Source organism: Saccostrea cucullata, unplaced genomic scaffold (genome assembly GCF_032062105.1).
Source record: "Saccostrea cucullata isolate Sc308-1 unplaced genomic scaffold, CSIRO_AGI_Scuc_v1 ctg1259, whole genome shotgun sequence".
Classification (NCBI taxonomy): domain Eukaryota; kingdom Metazoa; phylum Mollusca; class Bivalvia; order Ostreida; family Ostreidae; genus Saccostrea; species Saccostrea cuccullata.
In genome coordinates this window covers 112,140-132,077 of record NW_026921285.1, presented here as the reverse complement: position 1 = coordinate 132,077, position 19,938 = coordinate 112,140, and the positions used below count along the sequence as shown (strand labels likewise).

General features: G+C 31.7%; 1 protein-coding gene across 1 annotated transcript in view; it reads right to left on the bottom strand.

The window, feature by feature from the left end:
• The window catches only part of LOC134259620 (uncharacterized), a 105,650-nt gene that overhangs the window by 36,048 nt on the left and 49,664 nt on the right, over positions 1-19,938 (bottom strand). The window contains exon 14 of the mRNA XM_062742222.1: positions 8,011-8,250. Coding sequence (XP_062598206.1) covers positions 8,011-8,250 — 240 coding nt within the window. The remainder of the gene's footprint in view (positions 1-8,010; positions 8,251-19,938) is intronic.

Below are 19,938 nucleotides of genomic sequence, written 5' to 3'. Positions count from 1 at the left end.
TTTGGGGATTTTGAAGATCAAGATTTAGAGGATGAAATATTCCTTGTTTTGGTGATGGAAATATTTAAAGATTTAACAGAGCATTTCTTTAGAATTGCATTTGTAGATGCATTAAAATATTTTAAATCAATGGTACCCAGAAAGAAAAGGCAGGCCTTACGCAGCAAAATCACTGCCCTTGGTGAGAGAGTATGTGAGCCCAAAAAACAGAATAGGGGTAACAAGTCAGAGAATGACAGTTAAAAAAATGTTTGGTTGCCCTCTCCCGACCGACTGACTAAACCAGGTCAGACTCAAAACCTTTTTCTACATTCCAGGACACAAATCATTTTTTCTTTTATTCCTCTTATCTTATGAAATTTATATTTAAAAAAAAATTCCCATCTACCTACTAAATCAATAATTTACCCTGAGTCGGGATAGGGCAAGCAAGCATTTTTTAAAGATGACCTTATCTGTGATTTTATCACCCTGGAAGAAGGTGAGGCCCTTCATTTGAACAAAATTGAATCCTCTTTACCCAAGGATATTTTGTTTATTTAATGATAGCAATGTAGAGTGAGTGTAGTCTATGGTACAAATAGAGAAATGAAAATGTTATGTTTTAGTACCAGTATATGATATTTATCGTAAAAAGAATTTTAATGTTAATTTTTAGAATATGCTGCTCATACATGTATAGACAAAAAAATGTTAGTTTAAGGACGAAGCTACTAATAGAGTGATCAAGATGTGAAATTACTTTGTACATGATGCTATAAGAGAAATAGAAATGTTAAGTGAATTTAGTCTATGATTCTAATTTTTTTACATGATGCTAAAAGAGAAATAAAAATGTTAAAGTGAGTTAAGAAAAATATTTTTTTTTGTTTTAGTACCAGGATATGATATTTATAATAAAAAGAAAAATTAATGTTAATTTTTAGAATGTACATGCTGCTCATATAGACAAAAAATGATAAGTTTATGAACTTGTTGCTACTAATAGAAAGATGAAGATGTGAGTTTACATAACATGATGCTAATAAAAAAAAAGAATGAAAATGTGAAGTGAGTTTTCATGATGCTAATTATTACAGGCTCTGTAACCCCCATCCAAAAGTAAACATCATGGTATAGACTTTTGTTCTGTTATTTTTTTTTCCTCTGTGTCATACTGAGGAGGAGGGTGTAGTTCCATGATTTTTTCCCATGGGGACTTGGGGGGGGGGGCAAACTAGTTTCCCAATAAATCTAACCCTCAGTTTTTTTTACATCCATAGTGAGAGAAGGAAGTCCTTCCTGAACTGTGAGGAAGGGAGACAGCCTTCCTTCACTTTTTAATTATGTTTCATTTATACGAGGGTTGTTCGAAAAGTTCGTGGACAACTGTCATATCTTTTTTATTTGACGTCTTATGTTATCCAAATTTGGTAGAAATATTTTAACAATAAATCCAAATGATACGTATTAATTTTGACAAAATATTACGATTGATTAAAAACTTATCAAGATTTTAAAAATGCAAAAATCGGATCGCGGAGCAGGTCAAAATTTAGTCAGTAACAACAATACATGAAATAATGTCTATATTCATATTCTCTGTAAAATGGAGGAAAAACGAAAAACTACCTAGAAATTCAAATTAAGAATTGTTACATCGATACCTGTGCCAAATTATGGTTTTATATTTTTCTTTGTTGAAAAGAAATCAACTTGAAAAGATAAGTAGTCCTTATTGAAAACGACAAAAACGATGACGTTTTAGAACGTCACGGAGCAGCAGATACCGAAGCAATTTTGTGTTTTTCTCAGGAAAAATCCTGAATAAACTCTAAAAATGTTGAAGGAATCAAGTAAATATGTCACAAGCGAGTTGTGCATGTGTGTGCAAATAGTACAGGCAATATTTGAGTGAGAGGGACTACGTATTGGATGAGGATGACCTGTGAAAAAACGGTTTCACTGTAAACATCTGAACAAAATTTTAAAAATTTGAAACGAAAATGAAAGACAAAGGCGCTTCAGAGTTGCTTAACCTGTGAAAGCAGAATTAAGTACTAAAAGAAATTAAAACCTTAACAAAGGAAATTATACAATGAGATTAATACTTTAAAAATAAATGTCAAGTATTAGAAAAAGAATTTAATGAATTGGCATTAGAATATTCTGAGTGAAATGTATAGGTGTAGTAACTATTATAAATTCTGGACATTTTGTGTTGACGTTACATTGCTGTTTTGTGTGCTCCACGGGTACAAAACATGTTAATTTTAAAATGAAGTAAATTTATTTGTGTTAAATAAAATGAAACGAAACTTCAAACATCACCAAAACAAATAATTTTACATATTATAATGTTCTTGCTTTAAATTTTCAGTGAGTAATATAACGAAGATGGACATCGTCCACGAACTTTTCGAACAACCCTCGTATAAGTTCTTCCTACCAACTTTTTGAACATGACTGTCTGCATTGTGTGGAGGATGGGAGGTCCAAGGTCAAATTTTAGTCGTGTACATGTAATGACTTTTTAAATTCTATGGGACTGGGGTCTGAACTTCTTAATCCTCCCCCTTTAGATCTGAACATTGGAAGTGTGTGGCAAATATTTGTTTTGAATTGATACAGAGCAATTTTTAATTTGTAAATTAAAGAGAGCTTTTAATTTGATACATCAATGTATGATAATCAACATGATGATTAATTCAAGTTAAGCTGCAATTGACAGTAATAACTTGTGACAGTGGAAATGCATGGAAATAATTTAATGAACACAGACATATCCTATAGCTGTGATTCCCCTGCTGGAATTTTATTTAAATAAATTATTGGATGTAGCTTAATTTCTAATTTAATATATGAAAAGCTTTTTAATATGCAATCCCCTTTAAGTTCACATAAACTGCTAGGAATATTCAAGAACTATATATAGACTAGAATTAAAATAAATAAGTAAAATCCTGGCTCATGTTTGAATGTGTGAAAATTAATAAATATATATGTATATATATATATATATATATATATATATATATATATATATATATATATATATATATATATATATATATATATATTATATATATTTATGCCTCCTCTTTTCCCAAAATGCCATGAAAAAGGAAAAAAGACAAATGTATATTGAAGTTGAATTTTATCGATCAAAAAAAGGTTTTGATCAATAAACAAAATTGTAGTTAATATAAGCATCAAAGGTTACCAACAAAATGGACAGTTGTTCTTTACACCTATAAAATATTTCTTACATACATGTATAATAATAACAGAACACAAACTCTATATTAACTACTGTTTGCCGAAAACAATTGTAAAACATGTATATACAGTTTTCTTCATACAAAACAAAATCCAGAATTTAACATGTAAATAAAAAGATCTTATAAAATTGGCAAAGGTGGGGTCAATTTACCACACTCTAAAGTGGTTCAGGGGAGGAGGGAGGGTAAATAAAAAAACTGGTTAAAATGATCCCAAAAAATCTTTGTTTTCCTCCAGGCTAAGTCTAGAACAAAAAGGACGCTATCTCTTAGCCAATCAGATCCAAGGAAAGTTGAGAGGCTACATACGGGTTACTGATTAAACAAAATATGAGGCTCACCAAGGGTGAGAAATGTAAATCATGGAAATTCGTTGTCATAAAATAATTTATTTACATAAATTGCATATATATATATATATATATATATATATATATATATATATATATATATATATATATATATATATATATATATATATATATATATTACCGGTAATTTCTTGATCATAAAAGTATTTCCATCATTCATGGAGGAAACTTCAAGTACAATATTATATACCATTTGTGATCAATTAAAAAATACGTACTTTTCAAACACAATAATTCCCTACCATGTCGCTAAGTCCAGTTGTTTTGACATCTTCTTGACTGATTTAAATTTGGCGCCTTGTAAAAACAGAATTATCTGCCCGTGGTGCATATCGTCACTTTTGTTTAAAAAAAATTGATAACTTTTTAAAGTTCTCTTAAATAGAAACAAAATAACTGAATCAAATTTTGTTGTACAATTATTTATTTAATCATGTTTGAAAACAAGAAATTTGACGTCAATTATTCTCTGCGGGAGTCACTTCCGGTTAAGTGGCATGGAGTCCAGGATGAGCTGCCAAGGTGGAAAAAAGGCCATGGACGGCCCGTACTTTCAGGCAGATTGGATTTTTTAACTTGAATAACAGTACAAACACTCCGGATACTGAATTAGTCGCGAAATTATTCTGAGCAAACCCAGATGTATTTGTTTAGGTGGGTCCCCTCAAAACTCGTTGCCATCCTGGGTTTTTTAAGTGAAGGGTAGGAAAATTTTTTCCGGATTTTTTTATATATATACGATAAAAACTTCAGACTCCTGTGGTCCATTATTTTGGTAGATTCGGGAAACCTATACGGATACCTTTCTTCTCTGTTGGAAGAAATGTGTTTAGGTTTCAAATTCTATCCGCATTAAAGCATTTTACAACCAAATTATGGAAGATCATGCACCGATGATTCAATGTTTACATGATTGATGTAAATGCTGAGAATGCTGGAGCGGATCTCATACAGGGAAACGATTTCCTTTCCGATATCTTGATAAAATACCCATGTCATACCCATTATTTCAGTTTTGTCTAAACCAGTAAATCAAAATTTGTTTTTGTTCACCCATATTTAATTATTTAGAAAATTACTTTGTCTATAAGTAATTGCCGATACGTACATGCATGTATTGGAAACATTACCTAGGATCAGATACATATACCTATATATATATATATATATATATATATATATATATATATATATATATATAGCGATATCTAGCTAGATGAGCGAAACGGGTTTCAAATTCTAAAAGGTCTACATTTAAATAAATACCAGTGCACTAGAGGATCCTACATAAAAATTCAGAATTAAGTATTTTAGAAAAAAAAAATAAATCAGTATTATATACATGTACAGTAGTCAAGTCGAAGCACGAAAATATAGACGTGTCAAAGCGTAAAACACGAGTATAAAAAAATCTGCGACGACGCTCACCGTCTGCAACGTCATATCTTTATGACGTTATTTCTCTGTTCTAGAAAAAATGCCATAAGGACCTTTTGTCTTGGTGGCAATCAATTAAGATAATCAAAGAAAGATTATTCATAAGAAAAGACCAAAAAGCCCAGGGGTCTATAGGGGGGGGGGGGGGTCCTGTCCTCAAGCACCTGTGTCTTCGATGAATGTGACATTAATATCATCATACGCAAAGTCGTTTAATGTGCTCTGCAGTTCAATTATTGAAATATTGAAATTCTGTAAATTTAAAATAACAAATTAATAAATTAATAAGTATTTTAAGTACATGTGTATATAAACTACTAATGTATGTTTATATTAATTTTGGAACAGCAAAGAAATTTATATCCTTTGATTCAATGACGTTTTTTTAATGCTACGTTAAAAATGACTGTAATTTTAATATTATATATCATTTCATCTTGACCATAGAACCATAATTTTGTAATATCAATCTGAAGTGCAGATGCTGAAAAAATCTTTGAGATATATTTTTTTACTGTTCGTTACACTATAGTAAAACTAAAGAAACACATGTAGATATAATGAAACAAAAGCAGATCCCTGCTTTCTTAAATGCTGATGAAAATTACGAGACTCACGAGGGAATCGTCCATTCTAATAATAAACATTTACATGTAAAAAACAATATGCAAGCAATTGTGAAAATATCAGTTTAATACTTTTTTTCAGGTGTCATAGGTAAACATCACGAATCGACCGTTTGGTTATAACCGATTACTGTTCAGGTTGTTCAAAATAAAGTGTAAAATTTACAGATTAATGTGTAAAATTTACAGATTAATGTGTAAATTTAACACTTTAAAGTGTAAATTTTACAGATTAAAGTGTAAATTTTACAGATTAAAGTGTAAAATTTACACTTTAAAGTGTATAATTTACAGATTAATGTGTAAAATTTACACTTTAAAGTAAAAAAAATTACACTTTATAGTGTAAAATTTACAGATTAATGTGTAAAATTTACGTAAAATTTACACTTTAATCTGTAAAATTTAGAGTTTTAAGTGTAGAAATTAAAAAAAGTAAAGTGTGCAAATGGCACTACCGGTAATTTGTAAACGTAACAACTTTAATTTTTAAAAAAATAGGGATCAGAAAGAGTCAATGAGATCGGGAAAGCCAAAGAAAGAGTAAGGAATAATTGAGACAAGTAGAAAGCGAGGAAGCTATAGAATCATTTCATTTTCCGTAAATAAATGTAATCATTTATTTGCCGGGTTAATTTCACTTTCACACACCGAGGTCCAGCTTTTCTTATATGTGCGTTCTACCGATATAATATAATAATATATATAATTATATATAACATATATATATATATATCTATATATATATATATATATATATATATATATATATATATATATATATGGGCGAGGGTAAGAAAACGTGATAGAGGGCGAGGCTTGCCAAGCCCTCTTACGTTTTCGACCCGAGCCCAAATATCGCTTATATTTCAAGACAGTTATCATGTATTTTGTTTATCCTGCAACAAAATCTTACATTTCAACGTCCAAAACAAGCTATTTCCGACAGATTTAGGCACATCCCTGCAGTTGAAACTATGACGCCATGGCGTAAACATTGCAAAATACATGACGTCACAATGCTTTTAGAACGTCGGAATACATGCACGAGGCTTTATTAGGGCAGTGACCGGATAAAGCTTTGGTTTATTAGGTTACCTTTATTAGGTCAATGCAAGGGGTAGTTGCAGGATAAAATTCATTATATATAATCGATAGTGCTCATAATCTGATCGTGGCTTAACATTTCAAATTGGAAAATTAACAAATCATATTTTTGTATTAGAAATTTATCCAACAGTAAATGCTATTTAACAGCGTCTATATTTATATAATACTTGAGTACAGAAGTTCTGCTCTCTTTTTTCTCTCTTTCTTTATCTTGAAGTGTAGAATAAAATATAAAACGGATTAAACATGCTAAAATCTTGCAAATATGCAACAGAATATTAAAAGACAAACATTTACTTGTTTGAAAATCTTACATTTCTGCAAATTTTTAGTCAAGCCAATGATATTTCTGAAATTTCCGCTGCATAAGACATGATCGGCCACCAAGTACTGAACGTAGCGACTGGGTCTTTTTGACGTTAATCAAAGGGAGATAAACCGCGCTAGTTGAAGTTCACCTTCGCTGTAAAGTAACTTGGATCGACTCTGTTGTCTGCAACTTGCATTAAAAAAAACCTCCAAATGTTATGCAAGGCTCATTAATGTTGGTCAGATAATCAAATAGTGATCAAAGATTCGGGATATTGATTTTTTTGGTCTGCCAGTCCGTCTGTCTGTCTATTTGTTTGCTCTTCTGCAAAAACTTCACTAAATGTGTTTCATATATCACAGGGGTATTCCTTGTAACAAAACCTTCTTTAAGTTACGGAATTTGACCTTTTGACTTTGAATTTTGACCCCTTTTACACGAAAATACCAAGCTTTAATTTTACCCATAACTTTAAGAGTTGTTTAAAAAGAAAAAAAATGTTTAAAACAGACTTTAATATTAGCCATAACTTTTGAGCAGCTCGAACAAGGGCTTTCATATTCCTTGTATATTTTGTGACAAGATGATTTTTTGAGTACCAACAATCTTGAACTTGTGACTTTGTCATTTTAATTTTACATATATTTGAGAAAATTCAACTTTGTCATATATATATACACTGTAGTGTGTTTTGAGAATTTGAAAATGTGGAAAATTAACACAGACATTAGACAACGCCTGATTGAAATATTAGCTCCCATGACGCAAAGAACCAAAAAAAATGGAAATTGAAAGAAATTTTTTTTCTTCACTTTTCAGATGCTCCTTTTCTGAAAACCGCTTGCTTTCATCAAGTTCTTATCATATTAACTTTTCATTGACTCATGTACACGTACCTCCATATGTCCATCCAGAGAAGACGCTTCCATCTTGATCACACACTTTCTTATCCACCTTCTGGTCAAGACGTTTAGAAGCGTCCACCACCACAACATAGAAAGCTCTCCTGGTCAGGTAAATCTGGTGACAGGCGTAGTACGCACACTGACCCCCGAAGTCAAAGAATGTCAAGGTTTTAGCGTCTATATCTGTTGCAGAACTTTCTTCATTTTTATCCTGTTTGTTTATTTTTCTTCCTAGAAAAAAAAATCAGATTTTCTGGAGAAATTTACCTAAAATTTATTTTTTTTGGTTCACACATTTGCGAAAGCGAGTGGACAATAAATACCATTTTTCTGTCCGTCACAAAAAACTTTGATCATATCTTATGAAAAAGAAGCGATACGACGTTCATATAAATAATTTTGTGTTTTACTTATTATTTGGCTTTTCTAAATGCACTATAATTTTTTATCCCGTGAGCTTGGATTTTGACCTATTTTTTTCTATCAAGTTAACATTACAATAAATTTGCAAGAACTTTTAGAATTAGAAGATTAGTTTTTCATACTGTGTATGTACATGAATTGTGTATTACCTGTGACAAGACCTTTCTAAATCATAAATGACTTTTTCCTCATGTCCTTGACCTTGAAATTTGACCCACTTTTTGAAAAACTAATAATCTTGATCATACCTTCTCGCGGAGAAGATTTGAGACTTTCAAAATCATATTACCTGTGACAAGACCATCACAAATATACTATGATTTTTTATCCCCGACCCTGTCATTTAAGTTTCACCTACTTTTCAAAAATGTTATTTTTTCCTTCTCACTTATGGTAGAGAAGAGATATAGCTTTCACTTTTAGCAGGTACATTATCTGTGACGAAATTTTTCCGAAAATGATATAAAGTTGGACCCCTTGACTTTACCTTTATATTTGACAGAATTTGTGATAAAAAAAATAATCTTCGGTAATAAATTTTGAATGACATATGGTATGGCGTTCATATTTGACTCAATATTCTATAAATAATGATATATCAACCACAAAGAGGGCGAAAGTGGGGAAAAAATTATTATTTTATATTCTTTTATCAATTTACTCCTTAAATCACTGACAAATTTGTGTGTTTGTTGAAATTGCTGACACTGGATGAAAAATACAGTTTCCGCATGGCTGAAACTCTACTGAAACTCTGCGGAAACTTAGGGTTACTAATAGTTTCTGCAAAGTTTCAGTGCGGAAACTTCAAGTTTCATCAAGTTTCCGCAGTGCGGAAACCAAAGGTGTCCACGAATCCAAATAGTTTCCGCAACTGAAACTTGAGGTATACGCAAGGTTTCAGCATGCGTATACTGTTGAAATACATATGGTGTACCATAGGTTTCCGCAACTGAAACATGCTGAAACTTGAGGTATACGCAAGGTTTCAGTATGCGTATACGGTTGAAATACATATGGTTTACCAATGGTTTCCGCAACAGAAACTTGCTGAAACTTGAGGTATACGCAAGGTTTCAGTATGCGTTTACAATATTGATATACATAGGGTATACTATAGGTTTCCGCAATGGAAACTGTAGTATTGACTACACAATTTAGCACTCGTTTTCAACCAAAATTCATTTTCCCCCTGAATTCTCATATTGGAAAAAACAACAACACACTAACACTAGTTATCAAAGAATATTTAATGTTATTATCAACATTTACTTACATCTGGTTGAACATTTATTTTCTCTTGCATCATAAACATTTTTACAGCTAAGTCCGAGCCCTCAAGTCACGACAGGAGGACAGAGAAAATGTCTGCAATTAATGATGTCTCATACATCAGAGATATATTCTTGCGACAGGAACTTAGAACTGCATTACTGCAATCAATCAACTAAACCTGAATTAGGTTTATGCAAGTCTAGTATTATCAAGGAAATGTAAAATTACTTGGTATAATAAATGCACAAGTTCACATCATAAGTAGCCAATAAGCACCAAGGTGGATTCCTTTGTTAAAAATTCAGTTTGTAGTCCATCATCAACCGACAGAAAAGTCCTTGAGTGGTTCTCATTTTTTGATGACCCACTTACACTTATCATGCTTATGCTAGTGGTGGCTGCATGTTTTTGGAACTGTGCAACACATCACTGTAGTCTGCATGTATGACCTGTTCCAGTTTCAGTCGACTTTAAAAATATCAATACTTGAGTACAGAGAGACTTATTTTCATCATTGGAGAAATGATATCATGTTCAAGTTGGATTGATCTGCTCATCAGTGACTTCAACCTATTGAAAATATATATAAATATAGTTTAACAAAATCCCAATCTAAATAAAACAACATGTTAGATCCTCTCACATACTCGCTACACAACATCTAACAACATCCCATAGAAGGTCACGTCAGATGTCAAATACGGAACAACTCTAGACTTATACTTCCAATATAAGAAAAACAATAATTTTGCAGTTGACTATTTGATTGGTTAATAGAATTTGACCTCTGACATGACACTCTACAGGATGTTGTTAGATTTAGGCAGTATCTAACATTTAATATTAATTGGATTGACAAAGTCCCTAATGCTGTTCTAGTACAAGTCTTTGTTTGATTAATTCACATTTTAAGCATTTTTTTTATCAGAATGATTTAAAATGAAATCTAAAAATTTATCATGTGTAAAATATCATTAGTTTATTAAGGTCAGAGGAGAAGTTCCTCAAAATCTGTTTTGTATATCTTCGTAATGTATGAAAAATATTCAAAATTCTAATAACATTCTTATTTCTAAACCAGTTTCTAAACGTTTTTAAAAAATCCAAACCCTTAAACATTTGAAACTGGAAAATTATTTGTCTTCCCCAAAGGATTATATAAGAAAAACTAACCCTGGTATCCTGCAGAAATGCCTGGTAAGGTACCTCAATTTTTGTGAGTAAACATGTTTGAGTAGCAATACTTCAATGACAAACTCCTAGAAAAATTTATCTATTATTAAGGAACGTCTCGTCTGTCCTTAAAGTTGCCTCTTTTAAACACTTGACTAGGGATAATGAAATAAACAAACTTGAATTTATTTAAATTTACCTGAATATGTATGTATAGATTTTTTCCTGATTTTCAGAATAAATTAAGGAATTTTCTTTCATTCTACTTGTTCATCAAAATATTTTTTTATTTGAATAACAACTAGAGGCCCATAGACCTAATAGGTATTATGTAACAACTTTCACTCCATTGAATTTGGTTCGTGTTTTAAACAAAAGCCATGAAATTCCAAATTTTGAAATACGCACCATTGTTTATCATAATTATACACTTAGCATGCTTACTTTGATTACTCAATACCCAAAGGTGGATCAGAGTAATAAAGATAAAATGCAATTCCATTTTAAAACCACCATTTGTGTACCCCACCCCACAGGAACCACTAACCCTGGGGCCACACATTTCAAAATTTTCTAAATGTTATCTTAAGTTTTATTTCATCATAAATGGTTGATTAATTCCAAAGAGCTATATTGACCAACCCTAGTACTAGAACCCCTGACCTTGGGGCCATAAATTTCATAATTATGGTAGATGACTGAGTGCTCATTACAATCATGGCAACAGTTTGATTGCTTGATGTCCAGGAGTACAAAATAAGGGGGGATCATAACATTTACAAATTTTGTTCCCCTTCACCCGTAGATGCTTTGCACCAAAATTGGTTGAAATTGGTTGAGCGGTTGCAAGGAAGAAGCTGAAAATGTTCAAATGTTAACACACGACAGACAAAAACAGAAAGTAATAGGTCACCTGAGTTTACCAAGGTGACCTAAAAATAGGCCTGTGTATAAATACTTATTTTAAACAAGAGGCCCATGGGCCACACCGCTCACCTGAGCACTAAGGGTAGGAAAAAAGTAGAAAATGACTTTTTATTGTAAAGTTTAAATCCAAAAGTAGTCCCATGACCAATCATGGATTTGCTATTTAATAGAAAATGATTTTTAAAGAATTTTCCTATATATATCTTTAAAAACTTTAGTCGGCCATTTTGGCCCCGCCCTACCCCCGGGGGTCATGATTTGAACAAACTTGAATCTACACTACCTGAGCATGCTTCCATATAAATATGATGAATTATAGCTTTGTCATTCTTGAGAAGAAGATGTTTAAAGAATTTTCTATATATTTCTATGTAATACTTTGGTCGGCCATTTTGGCCCCGCCCTATCCCCGAGGGTCATGATTTGAACAAACTTGAATCTACACTACCTGAGCATGCTCCCATATAAATATGATGAATTATGACTTTGTCATTCTTGAGAAGAAGATTTTTAAAGAATTTTCCTATATATTTCTATGTAAAACTTTGGTCGGCCATTTTGGCCCCGCCCTACCCCGGGGGGTCATGATTTGAACAAACTTGAATCTACACTACCTGAGCATTCTTCCATATAAATATGATGAATTATGGCTTTGTCATTCTTGAGAAGAAGATGTTTAAAGAATTTTCCTATATATTTCTATGTAAAACTTTGGTCGGCCATTTTGGCCCCGCCTTACTCCTGGGGGTCATGATTTGAACAAACTTGAATCTACACTACCTGAACATGCTTCCATATTAATATGATGAATTATGGCTTTGTCATTCTTGAGAAGAAGATGTTTAAAGAATTTTCTTTATATTTCTATGTAAAACTTTGGTCGGCCATTTTGGCCCCGCCCTACCCCTGGGGGGTCATGATTTGAACAAATTTGAATCTACACTACCTGAGCATGCTTCCATATAAATATGATGAATTATGGCTTTGTCATTCTTGAGAAGAAGATGTTTAAAGAATTTTCCTATATATTTCTACGTAAAACTTTGGTCGGCCATTTTGGCCCCACCCTACCCCCGGGGGTCATGATTTAAACAAATTTGAATTTAAACTACCTGAGGATGTTTCCCCATAAGTTTCATCTTTCCTGGCACAGTGGTTCTTGAGAAGAAGATTTTTAAAATATGCCACCAAATTTTCATTAATTCCCAATTATCTCCCCTTGAATGAGGGCGTGGCCCTTCATTTGAACAAACTTGAATGCCCTTCACCCAAGGATACTTTGTGGCAAGTTTGGTTGAAATTGGCCCAGCGGTTCTTGAGAAGAAGTCGAAAATGTGAAAAGTTTACAGACAGACGGACAGACAGACAGACAGACAGACAGACAGACAGACGGACAGACGGACGCCGGACAAAATGTGATCAGAAAAGCTCACTTGAGCCTTCGGCTCAGGTGAGCTAATAAATCATAGAATTTTAGTAGGTAGCTCGCAAAATGAGACTTTCTAAGAAAATGTTAACATCCGTTAATTTGATGGAAATGCCGAACATATAAAGATATTATATAAAGCTTAAAAAGTAGAGGAAAGCAGCTTACACCCCCCCCCCTCCCCCACAACACACACACACACACACACACACACTGACTATGATAAAAAGAGAGCTTTAAATTATACAGTGAGATTAAGAAAACAATAGAAAATAAAAACATAAACTTTGTGCTTTAGTCCTTAATTTCCCAAAATAGAGTTACATAAGTTCTTACTACTAAAACATACTTTTTAACAGAAGTATTCTTCATCCTCTCTTATTTTTCAGATGATTTGTTCCATGGATATCTGAAATTAAAATAGATCGAGTTAGTACAGTACCGTACACTTTTTTGTTTTTAGCATGAGCTCAAAAAAGTCCCAAAAACCACTTGCATGTCCATTTCCTTGCACTAACATGCAGTGAAAATTCTAATGGACACATGACAAAGAAAAAAAATGATTGGAAATTTTCACAGTCACACACTGGTCTAATTCTAAGTGGCAGTCCTATCAGGCTATCACAACCTCAATTTACAAGACCTTGAAATGCAATTATATCTGAGAGTGAGAAAAATTAAATAAGTTATAATTTTCCATAAAAGCAAGACTACCTGGTACATCTAAATTATGTTTGTTTAAGATATGTAGGCCTTCTCCATGTTCTCCGATTCAAAATTATAATTCATTTGATAATTTATTTTATTTAATATTCTATTTTACATCAAGGGAAGATCATTTGTATAATACGACAGAACTAGGACTCTTCAGTGGCCATTGTTGAAAACTGATTTAATTAGTGATAGAAATATGGCAAATGGTAAACAGCTATAAACAGAAAGATTACAAAAGTCTTACTTGTGTTAAGGATACACCAAAGGTTTCCAAAGGGCAAAATTTAATTTGCTTGTAATTCTTTCATTAACAAAGATAACATATTAAAAGTATATATCATTAGAAAGCTTATCAAATTCACTATATAATGATCTTAAATTAATTTTTCATTTTTATCTTATTAAAAAAATATTAATATTTTAATGTAAATATTAGTGCATTTATATTTTATAAATCAACTTTTTTGTATTCCACCTCTCAAAGTCAAAATTTTGCCTCAATGTAGATTAAAGATTGAACTTTAAAACTGTATCTCAGATTTTTGATAAATCTTCTTATTCAAAAGTTACATCCATTTGCCTTTCAATGTTACCAATTTATTAGCCTAATTCTACATTTCCCCCAATAATTCGGGAACTGAGCAAGATATCAAAAATCTGAGATATGGTTTTGTGAACACACATTTGAGACGCATTCTGGCCAGTTTTCAGAGAAATTGGTCAATAAATAAGGGAGCTGAATCCTTTCAAATAATACCACCAACTGTCTGATCTTACTTTACAGTAGAGGGCAAAAACCCATTACACAACAAAGTCTGCCAAAGCTGGAAATATATTACACCTTGGAAATTCAGCTTTGGATACCTGTCACTTATCCATATTTCCTATGCATATTCACAAGAATGGGAGGTTCTATTCTTTATTTAGGTGCTTTTAATGAAGTAAAATAGGTTCAATTCTGAATCAGAAAGATTTCCCGGCAAAATGGCAAGAGCTAAGCTCCACCTCCTATTTCATGGTCATTAGTGACCTGTTAGATCTCCTTCCCTAAATCTAGAGTCCCTGTAGTTTAATTACTGATAACGTCTGTGTGGCTAGTGAAGAATTCCCCAAGTGGTCACAGTGATTTATTGCTCCTTTCAGTAGCAGGCAGTTACAGACCAAATCAGAAGCTTCAATAACGGCACGTTCACATGTGTTAGTGTTTATGTTTGATTATTGTTAAATAATTAGAAAACCATTAATAATCAGCAAGAATTTTTCATGCATTATAAAGCAGTGATTAGCATTGTTTTCTTAGCCAAAAATCTCAAAATTGACAAAAATCTTGAAAAAAGCCTTTGGTGTATCCTTAAGTCATTTTATCAAGTCAATAAAATTTAGAGATCATAAAAGTATTATGTCAAATTTTCATAATGGGTCACATTGCCAGTGGTTAGAGCGACACGCCTAGAGTTGGGGAGTAAGCGCTGATTCCTACATCACGGGTCTGAATCCAATGTATACATAGAGACTGGTCCCTCGGATGAGACTGTGTTGGTGATGTGTCCACATTAATAAAAAGTTCTCTAAAGGGTAACAAATAAATACAAGTATATGACTGTATAATGAATCAATTCATGTAACTTTAGAAATTGAAAATGGCCAATTGCCCATTTCATCAAGCTCCAGTCTAGATCATAATACACACTTCAGGCAAATACTGTTCTGTTCATATCTGATCAAGAGAATCATTTTTATGGTTGTGATTTCTGATGTATTTAGAAACTGCACCACATTTAATACACAAGGTACAATAAAAACATGGTATTTCTAATGAACAATTACACCATGCACACTACCGGTAAATCAAGTTTTAGGTTGCTAAAATAGTGTTAATTGTTTCATATAGATCAAAACATGCACATGTGTCAGCATGAAATTACAATTGATCTCTTAATTTAAAATAAATATTTTTTTTAACATTTTACCTTTAATTAATCATAATTATGCCTTGTAAGAAAAGATGTTTATGTATCTTTGTGTGTAACTACTTTGTTCACGTACGACAATGTTTCAAAATCATAATGTTTGGTATGAAACTTAATAAAATACTTCAACTTGAATAATGTGAGGCATTCTGAAAATTATCAAGTCACTTTCCCAAAATCAATCTCACTATCCCTAAATTTGCAAGTTCTTAGGAATTTTACTTTCATGACTATACCACGGGTACAAATTGGCATTACACAGTGATACAATACTATACACAATGGCATTCTCCCAACACGATGCCCTCTAACATGTCTAATATTTATGATTCTAGACTGCATGTATGATAAAAATATATTCAACCCCTTCCTCGGCTGTGCAGCACAGTCTTTCATCAATAATAAATACAATTCAGCAAAAAATAATTGTAGGATTCAAGAAACTACTCCTGCGAATAACAATGAACACATCCAGCAGTTATAATGAACAACAAAGCTCACCTTTTCTGAAAAAAAAAATAAGCGTGGGGGCAAATCTTTCGATTTTCCGAAAAAGTAAACACCGGATACAAGTTCATAACGATATTATCCTTTAAAACCAACCTACATTTAAAATTCCGGAATACTACAACACGTATTTTTTTTTTTAACATGATCGGGACGATGCAGAAAAAACATATTCTAATAATCATACGAAAACATGCAAGATAAATACAATGGTACAAAATGCATGCGGCCGTTTTAACAGCAATTAATTATACGTATCACAACCTAAGCTGAGAAGATTTGCAAGGCGCTTTTTCAAAATAATAATTTTAACTGTACAGAATGGTCAATTTAAATTTTTGGAACGCGCCGTTTTGACCAAACTTTATTCTTACGATTGCGGTCAATAAAAACAAAAATAAAGGTGCTCTGAAGTGTAAGAAATAACTACCTGTATCTAATCTGTCGTTTGAGGTGCCTTTCTTCTGTGTAGAGTCAAAAGATCTCATCTCTGTTATTTTTCTTGAGCAAGTTCTTGGTGTTTTCTTCGCCATTTTGTCCCTCTTTCTTCTACTAAAAATCTAACCAATGAGAGAGAAGCATTCTATCGCGATACGCCACCTAGTGATTGAATGTCAGTTTCTTCGGAAAATTCACCTTAGTTTTTGCATTTCTCTTTTGGCAATATTTTTTTACGTTTTAATTGCAGACGTCCTTGCATTCATGACAACAGAATGAACAGTTTTAAATGCTTAAATAAAATTGATCATGGAATCGAAGTGGGGTATAAAACCGTATTTTAAGTCCCTTATTATCATGATTATCATGTAATTGTTGAAATGGACTGTCCAGATTTTTACAAATAGATTGAAAATCATATACACATGTACTTAGATTATTGTGTAAAAAAAAAGTATACAAGACAACAAAGTTATGCTGATGGCATATTATCCACAAACAAGAGCGATTTTACCCCCCCCCCCCCTTCTAGTAAGCGATACGAATTAGCTGGTTAAAACTTTATCACAAGTCTACAAATTTATGTTTATATGTTTTTTAAAAATCTTAATCTATGGGATACAATTTTATTTGTGTCATAAAATAGAATAGATAAATTAACAAAGTACATGTAAGTTAATAATCATTGTTATATAGTGAATTATATAATGATTAATTTTGATCTTCGTAACTTAAATAAAACGAAGAAAAAATTACAAACTATATTTGAACGTGTTGTATGTCTCTCTCTCTCTCTCTCTCTCTCTCTCTCTCTCTCTCTCTCTCTCTCTCTCTCTCTCTCTCTCTCTCTCTCTCTGGTATTGCTTTTTATACCTTTGTGAAACTCAAAAGCAAAATTGGGGTTATAAGAATTATTAATCAAATGATAAAAATTTCCATCTCAGAAAATATCTACATGTACAATTAAGTTTATATGTTAACTAAGAATTTCCTGTCACAGGTTAGAAATTGAAGTGGCCAGATTTACCAATATTTCTCGAGAAGATCGATTATGTAGGTGTAATTCCAACAGTGTAAATGATATTCAAAATTCATTTTTTTATAACACGGTCATGTAAAAAAGATGATCATTATAGAAAAAAAAATCATTCAATTAATAGTAAATAGCGCTACTTCTCAGCATAAGATGATGAACAAAAAATTATTGGTTATTACTCAATACAGAAGATACAGAAACTTGATTTTGCGGGCAAATTTATAAATGATATCATGTAATAGTAGTCATAGTCCTTTACACATATCATGTATACAGGTATTCTTGTTTACTAAATGTATTTATCTTTTCTTTTTTTTTTTTTATCTTTTCCTTATTATTGTAATAACCTTACACTTTTCTGGTTTGGACTCTACATTAGAAATAAAACGTTGTTTTATTGTGTACTTAGAAATAACCTACAGAAATAAGTTATGAAATAAAATTCATAGACTTTGTTTTCATTAGGTTGCGTGTCATCGATCTCTAAATATTTTCAATATTTGAAGTTTACAATGGTGGCAAACAAGGAATACCATTAATTGTCGATTTTTTTGTGATTGCCGATTTCTTTGTGGAGAAATTGTAAAATAATACTGATTTTTTTCAAAATAGTCTATTGAACTAGCAAATATTCTCCTTACCTGTAGATTAGTTTTATTATTTATTAGATTGATCTATAGTAGATAAACATCTGAGAGGTTTTTTTTTTTTTCTTTTCTTTTAATCACCAACACGTAATAAACTTAATAGCTTATATGAAACATTTTATATAAAATATTTTATAAAACAATCTTATTTGTTTGATTTTAGGTGAAGTTTTATATATAGAGAGTGTGTGGTTTTTTTTTTTTTTTTTTTTTTTTAATTTTAAAATTTGAATTCAGACACCTTGGGGTCATTACTAGTGACTATACTGTGTATACCATGTACTGCATGTATATATTACGCCTGGTCACAGCCCATTGTTCCTCTAAGGTAGAAAAACCTCTCAATCCACATAGAATATACAAAAAATACACCAACAAGGTAGCAGGTGTCTTCACGACACGTGTCTCCCCACCTGTGGCACGTGAGGACAGGTGCCCGCGAGTGGGGTTCAAAGAAAAGGATTGAAAATTTGATCAACTTACATACTACTTTTATTAAAAAAAAAAGTGAGTGTTTTCTAAATCACAAATTTAGCACATTATACATCTCAATACGAATATAATTGAACATATTACTAAAAAGTATAGGTACCGCGTTTTCAGTAATATTGCATTAATTAAGACATTTGAAAATAAATAAATAAATAAATAAATAAATAAATAAATAAATTAATAAATTATATAAATAAATAAATAAATAAATAAATAAATAAATTAATTAATTGATTGATTAATTGATTAATTAAAAAGCCTACACATAATATGCAATCTAATTAAAATGAGATTTTCCATTCGCTCCCAGGGTATTGTTTCACAAAAGCAGACTTTTTACATTAATAAGTCTTCTTCGTGCGAATAAGCATTTGGGTAACAAATGAGACGATTTAATTTTAATTAGATTGACATAATATGATGCAGATCTTAAGAACCATGGCATCAAATGTTAAGGACATGTTTTCTTGCAATATTTACCCGCGGCTTTCGAATAAGATTAACGGCTGTTAAACGAATAAAATGTACTCATGAGAACGGAGATAAAAATACATATATGTAGATATTAAATCAACATGATCAATGTAATTATAAAAACAACTAGTAACTATTGCACTATATATCTTATGTCGAACACTGAATAGTAAAAAAGGCTTCCTAGTCAGTATTTGTTGTTAACAAATTGAATTATTGAAATGATAATTTTCCATTCAGGAATATAGATACATGTATAAGGAAAAAAATGCAAAACTTGCTATCTCAGATAATGTAAACGTTCGCTCTCGTAATTATCTGTATTTCATGCACCATGAAGACACACTAATTTTCTTTAGAACCTCCATATATAACCCTTGATTTGTTCTCATACGGAAGTAATATTTTGTGAAAATA